Source organism: Ornithorhynchus anatinus, chromosome 20 (assembly GCF_004115215.2).
Source record: "Ornithorhynchus anatinus isolate Pmale09 chromosome 20, mOrnAna1.pri.v4, whole genome shotgun sequence".
In the NCBI taxonomy this organism is placed as follows: domain Eukaryota; kingdom Metazoa; phylum Chordata; class Mammalia; order Monotremata; family Ornithorhynchidae; genus Ornithorhynchus; species Ornithorhynchus anatinus.
Window position 1 is genome coordinate 13,570,662 of NC_041747.1, and position 15,910 is coordinate 13,586,571.

Genomic DNA, 15,910 nt, shown 5'->3' on the forward strand with positions numbered 1-15,910 from the left:
ATTTCTTCTTCTCTGGAGCCATCAGAGATCAAGCCTGTTGAATGGATCCCTTCAATAACAATAATGATGATATTTCTTCAGTGCTTAATATGGGCCAGGCACTGTACTGAGCACTGAAATGTTGTACTTTCTCAAGCGCTTAGTACAGTGCTCTGCACATGGTAAGCACTCCATAAATACGACTGAATGAATGAATGAGTGGATACAAGCAAATCGGGTTGGACACAGTCCCTGTCCCATGTGGGGCTCACAGTCTCAATTCTCTTTTTACAGATGAGGTAACGGAGGCACATAGAAGTGAAGCGACTTGCCCAAAGTCACACGGCAGACAAGTGGTGGTGCCGGGATTAGAACCCGTCTCCTTCTGACTACCAGTCCTGTGTTTTATCCGCTACGTCACACTGCTTCTAAGATAGAGAGAGAGACAGCACCTCTTTAAGAAAGAGGCTGCTCTGTCTTGGACCAGACTAGTCAAATCAACCAATGAATGGCATCTATCATGTGGAGAGCACGGTACTAAGCGCTTGGATTGAACACTACAACAGAGTTGGTAGACATGCTCCTTGCAAGCTTATTGTACAGTCTGCCTATGGTAATAATAATAATGTTGGTATATGTTAAGTGCTTACTATGTGCCGAGCACTGTTCTAAGCGCTGGGGTAGACACAGGGGAATCAGGTTTTCCCACGTGGGGCTCACAGTCTTAATCCCCATTTTACAGATGAGGGAACTGAGGCACAGAGAAGTTAAGTGACTTGCCCACAGTCACACAGCTGACAAGTGGCAGATCTGGGATTCGAACTCATGAGTCCTGACTCCAAAGCCCGTGCACTTTCCACTGAGCCACGCTGCTTCTCTATGGTCATATAATAATAATGATGATGGTATTTGTTAAGGGTTTACTATGTGCCAGGCACTGTACTAAGCACTTGGCTATACTGTACTCTGCATACAGTAAGCCCTCAATAAATGATTGATTGTTTAATTGATTAAATTACGTTAATTTAATCAAAACTCAAAACTGCCCAGAAGGTCTTTTGTTATTACTCTGGATGTAGATTTGCTCTTTGGGTTAATTCCTGCTGCTGATAAAATGGTAGGATAAAAGGATTTTGATGTATCCTCATCCTGCTTAGTTTGACATTGCGATAATCAATGCGGGGAGGGAGTGGGGAAGAGGATTGTGCTTCTCCACAGGCTAGGAGAAGCAGTGTGGTCTAGTGGAAAGATCCCCAGTCTGGGAGTCAGAGGATCTGGATTCCAATCCCAACCTTGCCATCTGTCTGCTGTGTGTCCTTGGGCAAGTCCCTTAACTTCTCTGTGCCTCTGGTACCTCAGCTGGAAAATGGGGATTGAGGCTGTGAGCCCCACGTCGGACATCGACTGTGTCCACCCTGATTACCTTGTATCTACCCCAGTGCTCAGTGAAGTGCCTGGCACATAGAAAGTGCTTAACAAATAGAACATTAAAAAAGGAGCAGGGAGAAGAGTTCACCTGAATAATCCAAAACAGCAATGTACACAGGCTGATCAAATTAATCGGATCATTGCTCAACACATTTAAGGAATATTTTGAAAAGGAATCTCAGGTACAGTTGACTCCAGGGCGATGACTTAGATCCAAAGTCAAAGACTCACCTTGAGAAACCCCACCTCGTGTTATAATAATCAACCAAACAAACAAACCAAAAAAGCTTTCTGGCTTGATGAATGAATAGTAGCTATCACGCAGCTTTCTGTTGCCTTTAATCACAACTTGTTTTCTGAGGTATTATGAAAGTAGCAGAAGAAAAGGATTTTCGTAGAAGAGTTTTGGAAAAAAAAAGTCAAGAAACATTCAGATTAATCTGTCAATTATTTTAACTCACATTATCCTGTTTTCAGTTTAATTATTATTCCATTTATGTAATATTTATGAGAAATCATTTTCAAGTCCTTTACCCATGACACTTTCCTCCACATTTATAAGAGCTTTCGAATGTGGTACGACAGACTTAACATTAGACTTATTATAATTTGCATGTAATTTTGCTATTGTCTTGCTCATCGCTAATCCTCCTTCCCCCCACGCCAAGGAATTACAAATTCAACAAAAGAGCACAGAAAAATGCATTATCTTTCCACAAGAAGATAATGGCTTCTGGAGTCAGACCTACATTTACCTAAAGCCCATAATATTTCCAATGAGAAAATTCTAGGCCATGTGGGGAAGTACATACCTATTTAAGTCCTCTTTCTTAAAACATAATTTATGAACTTTAAAAATGCTTATCCTTGATCTAGAAGACAGAAAAGGCTGACCAGATCATTGCAATCCATCATGTCAAAGATACTTAGCATATTACTATGACGGAAACTCCAGGTTTTGTATCGGTAGCTAAGAAATCCACATGTTCCTGGACTATTTCACTGACAATTTAGATGCAATTGTTTTCACTATTTGATATACTAGACAGTTGACGGACAACATGAACAAACAACCTGCAAGTTTTACTTTCATCAGTAAAAAGGTAACTTCTGCTTATTTTTAGTTAGCTAAAAAAAATCGTTCTGAGTTGACCAATGCCCTAAGTAAATTATCTGTAGTTGGTTAAAAAAAAAAAAAAGCAAAACTATAGCCAAAATTTGAAAATACTTGTACCTGGAAAGATCATGCATGTAGTCTTGAGTTCAACATGACTAAATGGAAAACCTCTAAACTGGTAGCTGAAATACCCTTAAGCCATAGTTATAAGCAGTAACATAGTAATTAGCAGCTTTTATAGGCTAATAACACATTTCATATTCATACTCGCCCGGCTTTTTGGAGTTGCCAATGCAATATAAAAGTTTTATTGTATTGCGGCTCATCGTTGGGTGTTTTATAAAAGCCAACATTATGCACAGCAAGCTATTTCTCGACATGAGCCTTTTAAAGGAGGGTTAATGAGCTGGCTCCCTTCACTTCCCACAGCAAAGCTAACTTCATCCCTGATAAACTCCTTCACATACCAAAGCTGGACAAACCTCCCATCTACGTGTACAGCTATATACAGTGTGGATGGATATCATCATCAGTTGGTAATTACCAAGCGCTTACTATGTGCACAGCACTGTTCTAAGGAGCTTAGGGGAGGACAATACAAAAGAGTTAGCAAGGAGTTTACAGTCTAGAGGGATGGATTGGGATGTGATTATCTTTCACGTTCATCGTGGCTTATTTCGGTGTACTATCCTGTCCTTCCCAAGACACAGGCAATTCTGAAGAGACACAGCATGGTCTAGTGGAAAGATCGGGCCTTAGAGTCAGGGGCCGTGGGTTCTAATCCCGGCGCTGCCACCTGTCTGCTGTGTGACCTTGGGCAAGTTACTTCACTTCTCTACGCCTCAATCCCAGCTTTGCAGATGAGGGAACTAAGACTGTGTGCTCCACGTGGGACAAGGACTATGTCCTACCTGATTACCTTTCATTCGTTCATTCAACTGTATTTATTGAGTGCTTCCCGTGTGCAGAGCACCGTACTGAGTGCTTGGGAGAGTACCATAAAGTCATAAACAGACACATTCCCTGCCACCATGACCAGGTATCTACACCAGTGCTTAGACCAGTGCTTGGCACATGGTGAGGGCTTAACAAATACCACAATTATTAAGACAGGAGAAGACTCAGCTGAATCCAAACCACCCTGAATCACAGGCCCCCCAAATAATCAGTCGGCTCCACCAATAACAGCCCCCAGAGGCTGCAAAATACCAAATGCCACCGACGTATTTATTCCAAGAGCCTGAGAACCACAACCCAAGTTCCACAAGGTGCCCACCTCAGCAGCCTTGGGTAGCCCACTCTGATCTTAACAAAAATGGCTAAATGTTATCAATACCTGTCCTCCTTTCCACAAAGACCGTGAACCCCAGGTGGGACAGGGACTGTGCCCAACCTGATTATCTTATATCTACTCCAGCACTTAGTACAGTGCTTGGCACATAATGAGCGCTTAACAAACATCATCACCATCACAGGAAAGTGAGGAGGGGGACAGAGGCTGAGAGATGGACGGTGGCAGACCCCTACATCAAGACCTGAAATGCTTCAAGTAATGATTTCCCTTCTCTTTTTCTGTTGGTCTCCAGGGAGAGAATTAGTGGCCCCCTGGCAAGCTGCCCCCCTCACCCCCCGGGCCTGCTGCTGGCTGGCTGCACCCCACTTTGCTGGGACAGCTGGGGGCGGGGAAGGGGTCTGCCCAGCATCCTGGAGGAACCTTATGCCCAGTGGGGGCTTGCAGGGGAGAGAGGCCTGGGAGATGGGCAGGTGGGGGACACTAAGGGGGAAGCAGCGTGGTTAGTGGCAAGACTCCGGATTTAGGAGTCGGAGGACGTGGGTTCTAATCCTGGCTCCGCCACTTGTCAGCTGTGTGACTTTGACTTCTCTGTGCCTCAGTTATCTCATCTGTAAAATGGGGGTGAAGACTGTGACCCCACGTGGAACGAAGCCCCACGTGGAACGACCCAACTACCCTACAGCTTGGCCCATACTAAGCGCTTACCAAATGCCATCATTATCATCAGCATTATTACCTCAGTGCTTAAAACAGTGCTTGGCCCAAGTAAGCACTTACCAAATACCATCATTATCATTAGGATTACTACCCCAGGGTTTAGAACAGTGCTTGGCCCATACTAAGCGCCTACCAAATACCGTCATTATCATTAGTACGATTACCCCAGGGCTTAGAAGAGCGCTTGGCCCATACTAAGCACTTACCAAATGCCATCATTAGCATTAGCATTATTACCCCAGCGCTTGGCCCATAGTAAGGGCTTACCAAATACCATAATAAGTTCCGCACATTTTCCCCCTACAGGGTGTCTCCCCTGACATTTCCCCCTCACCCTGATTGACCTGGGGGGAAGGGGCTGCATTGGGGGGGAGGGGCTGAGAAAGGGGGGTGGGGGGCTTTTGGGGGTCATGGGGGGAGGGAAGGGGAATGGGGTGAGGGTCTGTGGGATGCAGGCCCCCCTCCCACACATGTACACACACATATACACACATATACACCCACCTGCAGGGCCAGACCTCCCCCCTCCCCCGGGTGCAGCTGGGTCGGGGGGGACGGGGAGCTCAGGGGGGACGTGTGGGACCCCCCCCCAAACCCCACTCCCACTCCCAAACCCCCGGTCGGGTCTCCCCCCTCCCCGGGCCGAGCGGGTCCGCCCAAGGCTCACCACAACGAGTCCAGGTCCCAGTCCTGCAGCAGGGCCAGGTCGAAGCTGTCCATGGTGGCGGGGGGCGATGCTCCTGTCCGGTGCTCCCCTCCGGTGCTCCCCCGCGGTGCTCCTGCTGCTGTTGCGAGGCAACCAGAGCGGGGCAATCAAGGTGCATCCTAATTGCACCGCGCAGGGACAGACACCGAGACGGAGACAGAGACAGAGAAAAGCCCCTCTCTCACCTGCCCTCCGCCCCCTCCCCCTCTCCCTGGTTGGGGGGGGGGGGGCCGGAGAGCTCACACACTCACACACACAGACACACACAGACACACACAGACACACCCCCTCCTCCTGCTCCCCTCTCTCTGGTCGCTCGCCTCCCTCTCTCCTTTTCTTCCTTCCTCCCTCGAGCTTCACCTCCTCCTGCTGCAAGCAGCCCCCCGCCCCCCCGCCTTTCCTCCTCTGAGGTCTGCGGGGGGGGGGGGGGGGGGTGTCTGTGTGTGTGTGTGTGTGTGTGTGTGTGTGCGGGTGCACGTGTGGGCGCGCGCGCGCCTTACTGGAGGCCAGCGCGTGCACCGTGCACCGTGCACCGAGCTCCGTGCACCTTGTTCCCGTGCACTGGGCTTCGTACCTCGTGCCTGCCCCGTGCCCCGAGCTCCGTGCCCCGGGCACTGTGCTTCGTGCCTGCTCCGTGCCCCGTGCTCCTTGCTCCGTGCACAGTGCTCCGTGCTCCTTGCACCGTGCTCCGTGGTCTGTGCTCCTTGCTCCGCGTTCTGTGCTTGGCTCTGGGCCTGCTCCGTGCTCCGTGCACAGTGTTTCGTGCCTGCTCCGTGCCCCGTGCTCCTTGCACAGTGCTCCGTGCCTGCTCCGTGCTCCGTGTCCCGTGCTCCTTGCACTGTACTTCGTGGTCTGTGCTCCTTGCTCCGCGTTCTGTGCTTTGCTCTGGGCCTGCTCCGTGCCCCGTGCTCCGTGCTCCGTGCCTGCTCCGTGCTCCGTGCCTGCTCCGTGCCCCGTGCTCCGTGCACAGTGCTCCGTGCCTGCTCCGTGCCCCGTGCACAGTGCTCCGAGCCTGCTCCGTGCCCCGTGCTCCTTGCACCGTGTTCTGTGCTCCTTGCTCCGTGCACATGGCTCCGTGCCTGCTCCGTGCACAGTGCTCCGTGCCTGCTCCGTGCCCCGTGCTCCGTGCACAGTGCTCCGTGCCTGCTCCGTGCCCCGTGCTCCTTGCACCGTGTTCTGTGCTCCTTGCTCCGTGCACATGGCTCCGTGCCTGCTCCGTGCCCCGTGCTCCTTGCACCGTGCTCCGTGTTCTGTGCTCCGTGTTCTGTGGTTTGCTCTGGGCCTGCTCTGGGCTCCGTGCCCCGTGCCTGCTCCGTGCACAGTGCTCCGTGCTCCTTGCACCATGCTCTGTGCACAGTGCTCCGCGCACCTTGCTCCCTGCCCCTTTATCCTACTTTCCCAAGCGCTTAATACAGTGCTCTACACATAAAGCGTTCAGTAAATACGATTGATTGAATGAATGAATGAATGCATCCCAGATCGCTGGTGCTCCGACTTCTGCTCCTTCTCCCGCTCTGCACCCGGTAATAATAATAATGATAATTATTATTATTATATTTATGCGTTTACTATGCGCCAGCCACCGTACTGAACCCTGGGCGGGAATACAAGAAAATCGGATCGCTGCGCCTCCTACTTCTGCTCCTTCTCCTGCTCTACGCCCGGTAATAATAATATTAATAATAATAATGTATGGTGTTTGTTAAGCGCTTACTATGTGCCAGGCACTGTACTAAGCGCTGGGGTGTATACAAGCAAAATGGATCGCTGCCCCTCCGTCTCCCTCTCTGCATCCGGTAATAATAATAATTTTAAAAAAATAGTATATGTTAAGCTCTTAGTATGTTAGGCACTATACTAAATGCTGGAGTGGATACAAACAAATCAGATTGCTGCTCCTTCAACCACCCTGCGCCGGCAATAATAATGATGATATGTGTTAAGCGCTTACTATGTGCCAGGTACTGTACTAAGCGCTAGGATGGATGCAAGCAAACGGGTTGGACACAGCCCCGTCCCCTGTGGGCTCTCAGTCTCAATCCCCATTTTCCCGATGAGGGAACAGGCCCAGAGAAGTGAAGTGACTTGTCCAAGGTCACACAACAAACACGTGGCGGAGCTGGAATTAGAACCCATGACCTTTTGACTCCCAGGCCCGGGCTCTAGCCGCCAGGCCACAATGCTTCTCTACTGGACAGACCCTGAGCGAAGCATAGCTTCGACTGCTTCCTGTAGTTTTGGATTTTGTCCTTGTCCTTCAGGGGTTAGGGGTTCGGGAGAGGGTACTGGGGGAGGATCTTGGTGGATGTTGAAAAGTTGCCCCTCCAATAATCCTTCCCCAGGTCTGTACACTCCCCATCCACCCAATCCTCTCTGAGCTCCCCCTTGCCCATCCATCCATCCATCCATCCATCCATCCATCCATCCATCCATCCATCCATCCATCCATCCATCCATCCATCCATCCATCCAATCTTATTTATGGAGCACTTACTCTGTGCAAAGCACTGTAAAGCACTGTACTAAGCGTTTGGGAGAGTACAGTACAACAACAGACACAATCCCTGATCCGGGCCTTGACCAGCTCCGAGCACTGCACCCTTCCACCACAAAAATCCTCTTGACCCTTGAGAGAAGAGTGTGCGTTGCAAGGAGGAGCAGATCTCACCTCCCTCTTGGTCCATGGGGTGATGGCCAGAGGGTGGGAGGAGGCAGAGTCAACGGAAAAGAGAAAAATAATTTATTTATATTAATGTCTATGTCCCCCTCTAGACTGAAAGCTTTTTGTGGGCAGGGAATGTGTCTGTTGATTGTTCTCTTGTACCTCCCAAGCGCTTAGTACAGTGCTCTGCACACAGTAAATGCTCAATAAATACAATTGGATGAATGAATGAATGAATCTCTCCCTCTGGCACAATCTCCTCTCCTGAACACCATAAGGAAGACTCCTCTTGTGTGGTGTCTTTTCCATAGGACACACTACATTCCTATCTGGGATCTTGATATCTCCTTGTGGCTGTGCCTGAGTCATAGGTCTAATTTATTTATTTGTTTATTTATACTAATGTCTGTCCCCCCTCTCTAGACCTTACGCTCGTTGTGGGCAGGGAATATGTCTATTTATTGTTATAGTGTATTCTCCCAAGTGCTTATACAGTGCTTGGCACCCAGGAAATGCTCAATAAATACGATTGAATAAATGATTGAAAGTGATAGAAATACTTAGTACAGTGTTCTGGACACTGTAAGCACTCAATAAATACCATTGATTGATTGATGGATTGATAAAGCCCCCTCTGCAACTCAGATCCTCCCCAAATCTGAGAAAAGAAACCATGTTTTCTCCTAATTTATTTCCCAGAGGTATTCCACTGGAGTGTGGATTCTTTGAGGGCAGGGATCCTATTAGTGCAGTGCTCCGCACAGAATAAGCACTTAATTTGTTAGGTGGCTTTTAATTCTGCAACCGGATTAAAGGATGAGAAGAACTGTAGAAATGCTAAATATTTTTTATATCCTTTGGACTTTTGTATCTGGTTACATTATAACATGGACCAATTCTCACCGCTCTAAGAAGGTATCTTCAGTCTTTACTCTTTCACTTTTTTTCTCTTCCTCAGTAGTAAAAAAGGTCCTTTGTTCGCACCTCCTCATCGCGGGTATAAAGGCAGAGGCGGAATAAGTGCAAGTCGCAGAAAGGAAATAAGGACTCTCAGAAGTGAAATTCAGGTGACTTATGTGATGTGGCCAGGTCTTGAGAAAGTGATTTATTTCTCAAAAAGCTGACTCAACTTCCTAAAAATCACAGTCTTCAGGGTTGAGAGCGCAAAACCCCAGGTTCTAATCCCGGCTCTGTCACTTGTCTGCTGCTGACCTTGAGCAAGTGATTTAATTTCTCTGTACCTCAGTTACCACTTCTGTAAAATGAGGATTAAGAATGTGAGCCCCATGTGGACAGGGACTTTGTCCAACCTGATAAACTTGTATCTACCCCAGCGCTTAGTAGCTATACTTAGTAGCTATATGCCTGGCACATAAGTGCTTAACAAATACCACTGTTTTTTTTAAAAAAGCATAAAAGGATCAGGATGACCATTTTAGTGCAGGATGAAGAAGAGGTGTCTAGAGTTGAGGTTGACAAACTACAGCCAACTCTGCAGTTAGAAATGCCTTATCTCTGTTAAATGTTTTAGCATCAGTCTTGGAAATTCATGAAAAATAAAAAATAAGAGGTGGGGAAGAGAGAGGCCGGGAGAGAAAGTACCACACTGAAGAACTAAAAGTTCTATAAATAAGCAGCACACTGCATTCTTGGCATTTAGCAAGTGCAAGCAGAACGGTGTGCTGAGAAAACTTTATAGTTAGGACATGCCCCCTCCCTCAAAACTCACATTCCCTTCCCTTTCTCACCCAAAATATTTATACAGAGGAAGACTGCACTAGAACAAACACAATCTTGTTTATTCTAAATTAGGACTCTGGGACTTGTTTCTAGAGATGTGTATCTGCCCTTCCCATCAAGGGTGAAGAGTAAATAAATGATGACAGAGAAGGAAAAAAGCAAAGGTGCCCCATTTTTGAAAGACTAGTTCAGGCCATTTAAGGAGCCCTTTAACTAATTTAAGGAACCCTGAGCTAGCAATTGGAATTTTAGTAGAAGAAAATTATATTTATCACTTTAAAATGATATGGGTTTGAGTCTAAAAAAGTTAGATTGGATTCATATTTATAACTTTAAAATGATATGGGTATATTTGAATCCAAAAAAAAGTTGATGTAAATGGTCTAGGCATTTCCTTGGGAGTATCTGCCATTTTCAATGTCAACCTGAACTGTGGCAAAAAGCATCTATGTTACCATTAATAGTTTCATTTTCATAGTGTCTGCAAAGATAATCCATCCAAGATAACCAAGGCAGATTTTAATTTTCTTCACTATCCTTGGAAATCAAACTAAATAAACAATTATTTGTAACTAAATATCACACAGCTGATGAGAGGTTAAGGGGAGATCTTATTTGTAGAGTGGAATGTAGTATTATTTATTTGGTTTATGATAATGGTGCCCGTTACATTCAAGCCTCCAGATGTCTGAAGGAAAATAATTTTTCCACAAGTTAAAATTCCACAGGTTAAAACAAGACAAGATGGGGAAAGAAATGATTTTACAGAGAACGGGTGAGATACAAATTAGCACTATATTTTTCATATATTTTTCATATAATGTTAGAGGTAGCAGCAGACATGGCCGAGTAGGTAGAGCCCAGGCCTGGGAGTCAGAAGGACCTGGGTTCTAATCTTGACTTTGCCACTGGTCTGCTGTGTGACCTTGGGCAAGTCTCTTCACTTCTCTGTGCCTCAGTTTACCTTGTCTTTAAAATGGGGATTAAGACTGTGAGCTCCATGAGGGACATAGACAATGTCCATCCTGATTAGGTTGCATCATCCCAAGCAATTAGTATAGTGCCTGGCACATAATGAGTGCTTAATAAATACCACTGAAAAGTTTTTTTTTAAAAAAAAGATTTTTTAAAAGAATTAACAAATACCACAGTAATAATCATCATCAATCGTATTTATTGAGTACTTACTGTGTGCAGAACACTGTAGTAAGCACTTGGGAGAGTGTAACATGATAATATAATAGACAAATTCCCTGCCCACAAGGAGCCAGCCCTCACACTTTGCTCCTCTGGTGCTAGCCTTCTCACTATGCCTCGATCTCACCTGACTCGCCGTGCGTTATTGTACTTTCGCAAGTGCTTAGTGCAGTGCTCTGCACACTGTAAGCACTCAATAAATATGATTGAATGAATAAGCTTACAGCCTCCATGCTGACCCCCCTGTCCCCAAGCTTTTCCCTCTCCAATCCGTTCTTCACTCCGCTGCACAGAACGATTTTCAAAAACATTGTTTTGCATTCAGCTCCCACTTCCTCAAAAGCCTCCATTGTTTCCTCATTCCTCTTGGAATCTGAGCAGAAATTTCTGATCACTGACTTTAAGGCAGCTCTTTCCTCCCATTTGCCCGTTCTTTTCTCCCATTACACAATCTTTTTCCTCTCAAGCTCACCTACTCACTGTGCCTTCTTCTCTCCTGCCATCCACCTCTTGTTAAGAACTCTTTTCTGCCCATCATCAAAGCCCTTCTGAAGTCACATCTTCTACCTGAGGCCTTCCCTGATTAATCTCTCACCTATCCACCTTATTCCCCCCACCAACTGTCACTTCCTCATTCATTCAATTGTATTTACTGAGAGCTTTCTGTGTGGAAAGCATTATACCAAGCACTTGTAGGGTATAGTATAACAATAAACAGTCATGTTCCCTGCCCATAACGAGCTGCTCATTTCTGCCCATAACCTCATGTGTATATCTGCAAACATTGACCTCCTCCTCTCTGTAATTTATTTAGTGTCCCTCTCCCTTATCAGATTTGAAGCTCCCTGAGGACAGACATCTTGTTGTCTGTTAGTTCTACTGAACTCTCTATCATTCCCTCTTGCCAGTGGTCTGACTGCACCAGTGCTTAGATCAGGGCCCAGCGCTTAGAACAGTGCTTGGCACATAGTAAGCACTTAAATATCATCATCATCATCATCATCTAACCAGAACCACTCACCTGACCATCCTTTTCATCCTTGCTCTTCATTCATTCAATCAATCATATTTATTGAGCAGTTATGGTGTGCAAAGCACTGTAGTAAGCACTCAGCTGCCCAGATCATTTTTCTACAAAAACGTTCAGAACATGTCACCTCCTCCTCAAAAAACTCCAGTAGTTGCCTATCCACCTCCTCATCAAACAAAAACTCCTCACCATAGGCTTTAAAGCACTTCATCACTTCCTACTTCACCTCGCTCTCTCCTTCTACAACCCAGCCCACACACTTGGCTCCTCTAGTGCTCACCTTATCACTGTGCCTCCATCTCACCTGTCTCGCCTCTGAACCCTAGCCCACATCCTGCCTCTGGCCTGCAATGCCCTCCCTCATCAAATCTGACAATTACTCTTCCTCGCTTCAAAGTCTTATTGAAGTGCATCTCCTCCAAGAAGCCTTCCCAAACTAAGCCCCCTTTTCCTCATCCCCTACTCCCGACTGCATTGCCCTGACTGGCTCTCTTTGCTCGTCTTCTACCCAGCCCCATGGTACATTTGTACATCTCTGTGATTTTATTTATTTGTATTGTTGTCTGCCTCCCCCCCATCTAGGCTGTGAGCTCGTTATGGGCAGGGAATGTCACCATTTATTGTTGTACTGTACTCTCCCAGGTGCTTAGTTCACTGCTCTGCACAAGGTGATGGCCTGATAAGTTTGATTGAATGAATGAATGAAGAAGGCACTCCAATGATCCCATGAACATCCTGGTTTCAAACAACATTTAATGTCTCCCCTAAGGCAGGCTCCAAAATTCCACCCAATCCAGTAGGTGCCCATCTACAACTCTGCCGGTTTTCCTACTCCACAGGTATCCATGCAGGAATTCTTTCTTCTAACCCAGGGTGGCATCGTGCATCAATTTCTGGGTCTAGAACAGATGGTGCGGCTGTGCTGGCATCATCACAGCTAGGTTTCCATGGAAACGTGTGGCAAAAGGACTCTCTCTGCCTCCGGCTTTTTGACAGTATCCTCCGCTGCAGTTGTGGAGTTTTGGTGGGGCTCTACACTGGACCCTACAATGTATCATCTTCCGATTTAAAGGATAGCTAGACATACTTAAATATGGGGGAGGTGGGTGGGTGTGAATATACACACCCTCTCATTACACTCTCAGGGCATGAGAGTTCAATAAATGATTTTTGATGGAACGAGTGACTTGTAGAAGAATGGGGCAGGCACAGTGGAAGTACAGTGCTTAGTAAGTACAGTGCTCTTCACACAGTAAACATTCATTAAGTACCACTGATTGATTGATTGGAAGCTCAGTGCTCAGACTGGCCCAATTATAATGGCATATTCAGAGGGTGCTTGTTGTCAACCAACTTCAAAGACAAGAATAAATGTCTTGATCTTTGACAAGGAAGTTTCTTGAGCCAGGAAGGGCAGAGACTCTAGCCCTGATGATCACCTGTTTTCCCACCTTCTCCCAAAAGAGGTTCCCCCCTAAGTATCTGCTTAGCAAGCCAGCATCCAATCGATCGGTAATATCTGTTGAACACTACTCTGTGCACAGCACTATGCAAGGGGCCTTAGGGGAGTACGTTAGAGTCGGTAAACAGGATCCCTGCTCTCAGGGAACTCATTCATTCATTCAATCATATTTATTGAGCGCTTACTGTGTGCAGAGCACTGGGAGGGTACAAAACTCACAGTCTACTCTCTGTAGGGCACTATTACTAAGTAGTGGGGTGAATTCAATAAAGTAGATATGGTTCCTAAGAGAAGTGAAGCGCTAAACTGTACACTTTTCCTCCAGCCTACAAACATATTCCTTTCAATTCAGCTATTCCTCAAAAGACACCAAAATCAATTAAACCATCCATCAATGGTATCTTTTGGGCTCTTACTGAACGCAGAGCACTGTGCTAAATGCTTGGAGAAATTTGAAAAAACAGAGTTGGTTCTCTAATCACAGAGAACACACAGTCAATAGGGAGAGACAGATATTGAAATCAATTACAGGTAGAAGCCGTAACAGCATAATAATAATAACAATAATAACATCTGGCATTTGTTAAGTGCTTACTATGTGCCAGGCACTGTTCTAAGCCCCAGGGTAGATACAAGGTAATCTGATTGGACGCAGTCCCTGTCCCACACAGGGCTTACAGTCTTAATCCTCGTTTTACAGTTGAGGGAACTGAGGCCCAGGGAAGTCAAGTGACTTGCCCAAGGTCACACAGCAGACAAGTGGCAGAACCCGGATTAGAAGCCACAACTTTCTGGCTCCCAGGCCCGCGCTCTATCCATGAGGCCACGCTTCTTCTCAAGAGCATGGATTAGAGCATACAAAAAATAAACTTCGGTTGATGGGAGTGAGAAACTTTCATACTTTATGAAGTGCCCAAGTAGAATTCCGTTAGAATACCTCAGTAGTGTTATTATAATAGAAGTATTCCTAAAGGAGAAAATCCTTAAAATAGATCTAGTTTGGCAGCTGTCCCATATTCATGTCCTTGTGTTTAGGATTCCACCCATGTACTTCCTTGGATAAGTGATCTCCGATGCCATGCCTTCTTTATACATATCTGCCGGCATATTTATATCCCCATGGGTGTGTGAGACAAGTGCACTGCCTTGTGACACTCATAATAAACAAATAGGGCACTCCCCTTATGGCAGAAGATAAAAAAAGCGCATGTGGCAAAACCGTGGACTTTTCATAAAATGCAATCGATAAGCTTTTGCAATGGAGAAAGGTCATTTGGTTGGATTTTTTTCCCCTCCTTAGCCAAGGCTGCCTAGTTCCTTAAAGCAGGGCAGTGTGGGATATCACACAATTTATGCCCTTCGGCACTGATACTGAGGTCAGGCTTAGCGGTCCAGGACAATACGATGCTTTTGTCCTAGTTTCATTCTCCTTTCAGGTTTGCAGGGATTGATGGTTGGAACTCTATTCTTTTAGCATATCTGTGCATGTTAGCATTATGGGCACAGAAGTGCTGAGCAAAGAATCAATACAATTCATTTGCCAAAAGAGGTTTGAATGGATACAGCTCAACTCTGCATTGCTACAACCTACAACCTCACCCTCTTCTCGGCCGCTCCTTCTGAGCAGTCGTCCTGCAGTATTTCGTTCCACAGAATGTACTGAGTGCCTTCTGTGGGTTCTAATCCCGACTCCACCTCTTGTCTGCCAGGTGAGCTGGGGCTAGTTACTTCCCTTCTCTGGGCCTCGGTTACCTCATCTGTATAATGGGGATTGCGACTGTGAGCCCCACATGGGACAGGGATTGTATCCAACCTGATGTGCTTGTATCCACCCCAGGACTTAGTACAGTTAATGCAGTGCTCTGCACAGAGTAAGTCCTCAATCGGTAGTATTGATCAATTCATTAGCAATGAGGGGTAACTACTAAATATGCATCTAAAAATCATATTATTTGACAAGCTTGCTGTGGTCACGGATGGTATAAGAATACAAATTGGATTGTTTTACTACGCTTTCCATGCACTCTAATAATGACCTCAACTTTTACGGGATTTATGGAAGGCAAGTAATCCCATTGTAAAGACTCAGAGTCTAATGTGGAAAGAGGTAAAATGATGTATATCCTGTAACATTTCAGTGAAGATGGATTTTAATTTAGATCTCCTGGCTTCTAAAAAAAAAATGTTGTTTGTTAAGTGCTTACTATGTGTGAAGCAATCAATCAGTCATATTTATTGAGCACTTACTGTGTGCAGAGCGCTGTGCCCCTCCACCCGAGGCTCCTGACATCCCCACAGAGGGAGATAGCTCTCCTTCCCCTTCCTACCCGCAGCCCAGTTCTCTGGCTCCAGGCCCTGTTCTATAAATGGTGAGGCCCTCCCCAGGGGTTGGCGGTGGTAGGGGGAAGGATGGCAGAATGGCCCGCTCCACGGTACTTCTGGGAAGCAGTATGGCCTAGTGGATAGAACCCAGGCCTGGGAGTCAGAAGGACCTGGGTTCTAGTCCTGGCTCCGCCACCGGTCTGCTGTGTGACCTTGGACAAGTCACTTCCCTTCCTCTGTGCCTCAATTTCCCCAT

General features: G+C 46.3%; 1 protein-coding gene across 5 annotated transcripts in view; it reads right to left on the reverse strand.

Annotated features, from left to right (window-relative positions):
• AFF3 (AF4/FMR2 family member 3) overlaps nt 1–5,414 on the reverse strand; it is a 271,517-nt gene extending 266,103 nt beyond the window's left edge. For all 5 annotated transcript variants that reach the window (XR_003753929.2, XM_039914931.1, XM_029048242.2 and 2 more), the window contains exon 1: nt 5,203–5,414. Coding sequence is in view for 4 of the 5 variants with exons in the window: in XM_039914931.1 (XP_039770865.1) it covers nt 5,203–5,255 (53 nt within the window). In the remaining variant the exon portion in view is untranslated. The remainder of the gene's footprint in view (nt 1–5,202) is intronic.
• Between the last annotated feature and the right edge of the window lie 10,496 nt (nt 5,415–15,910).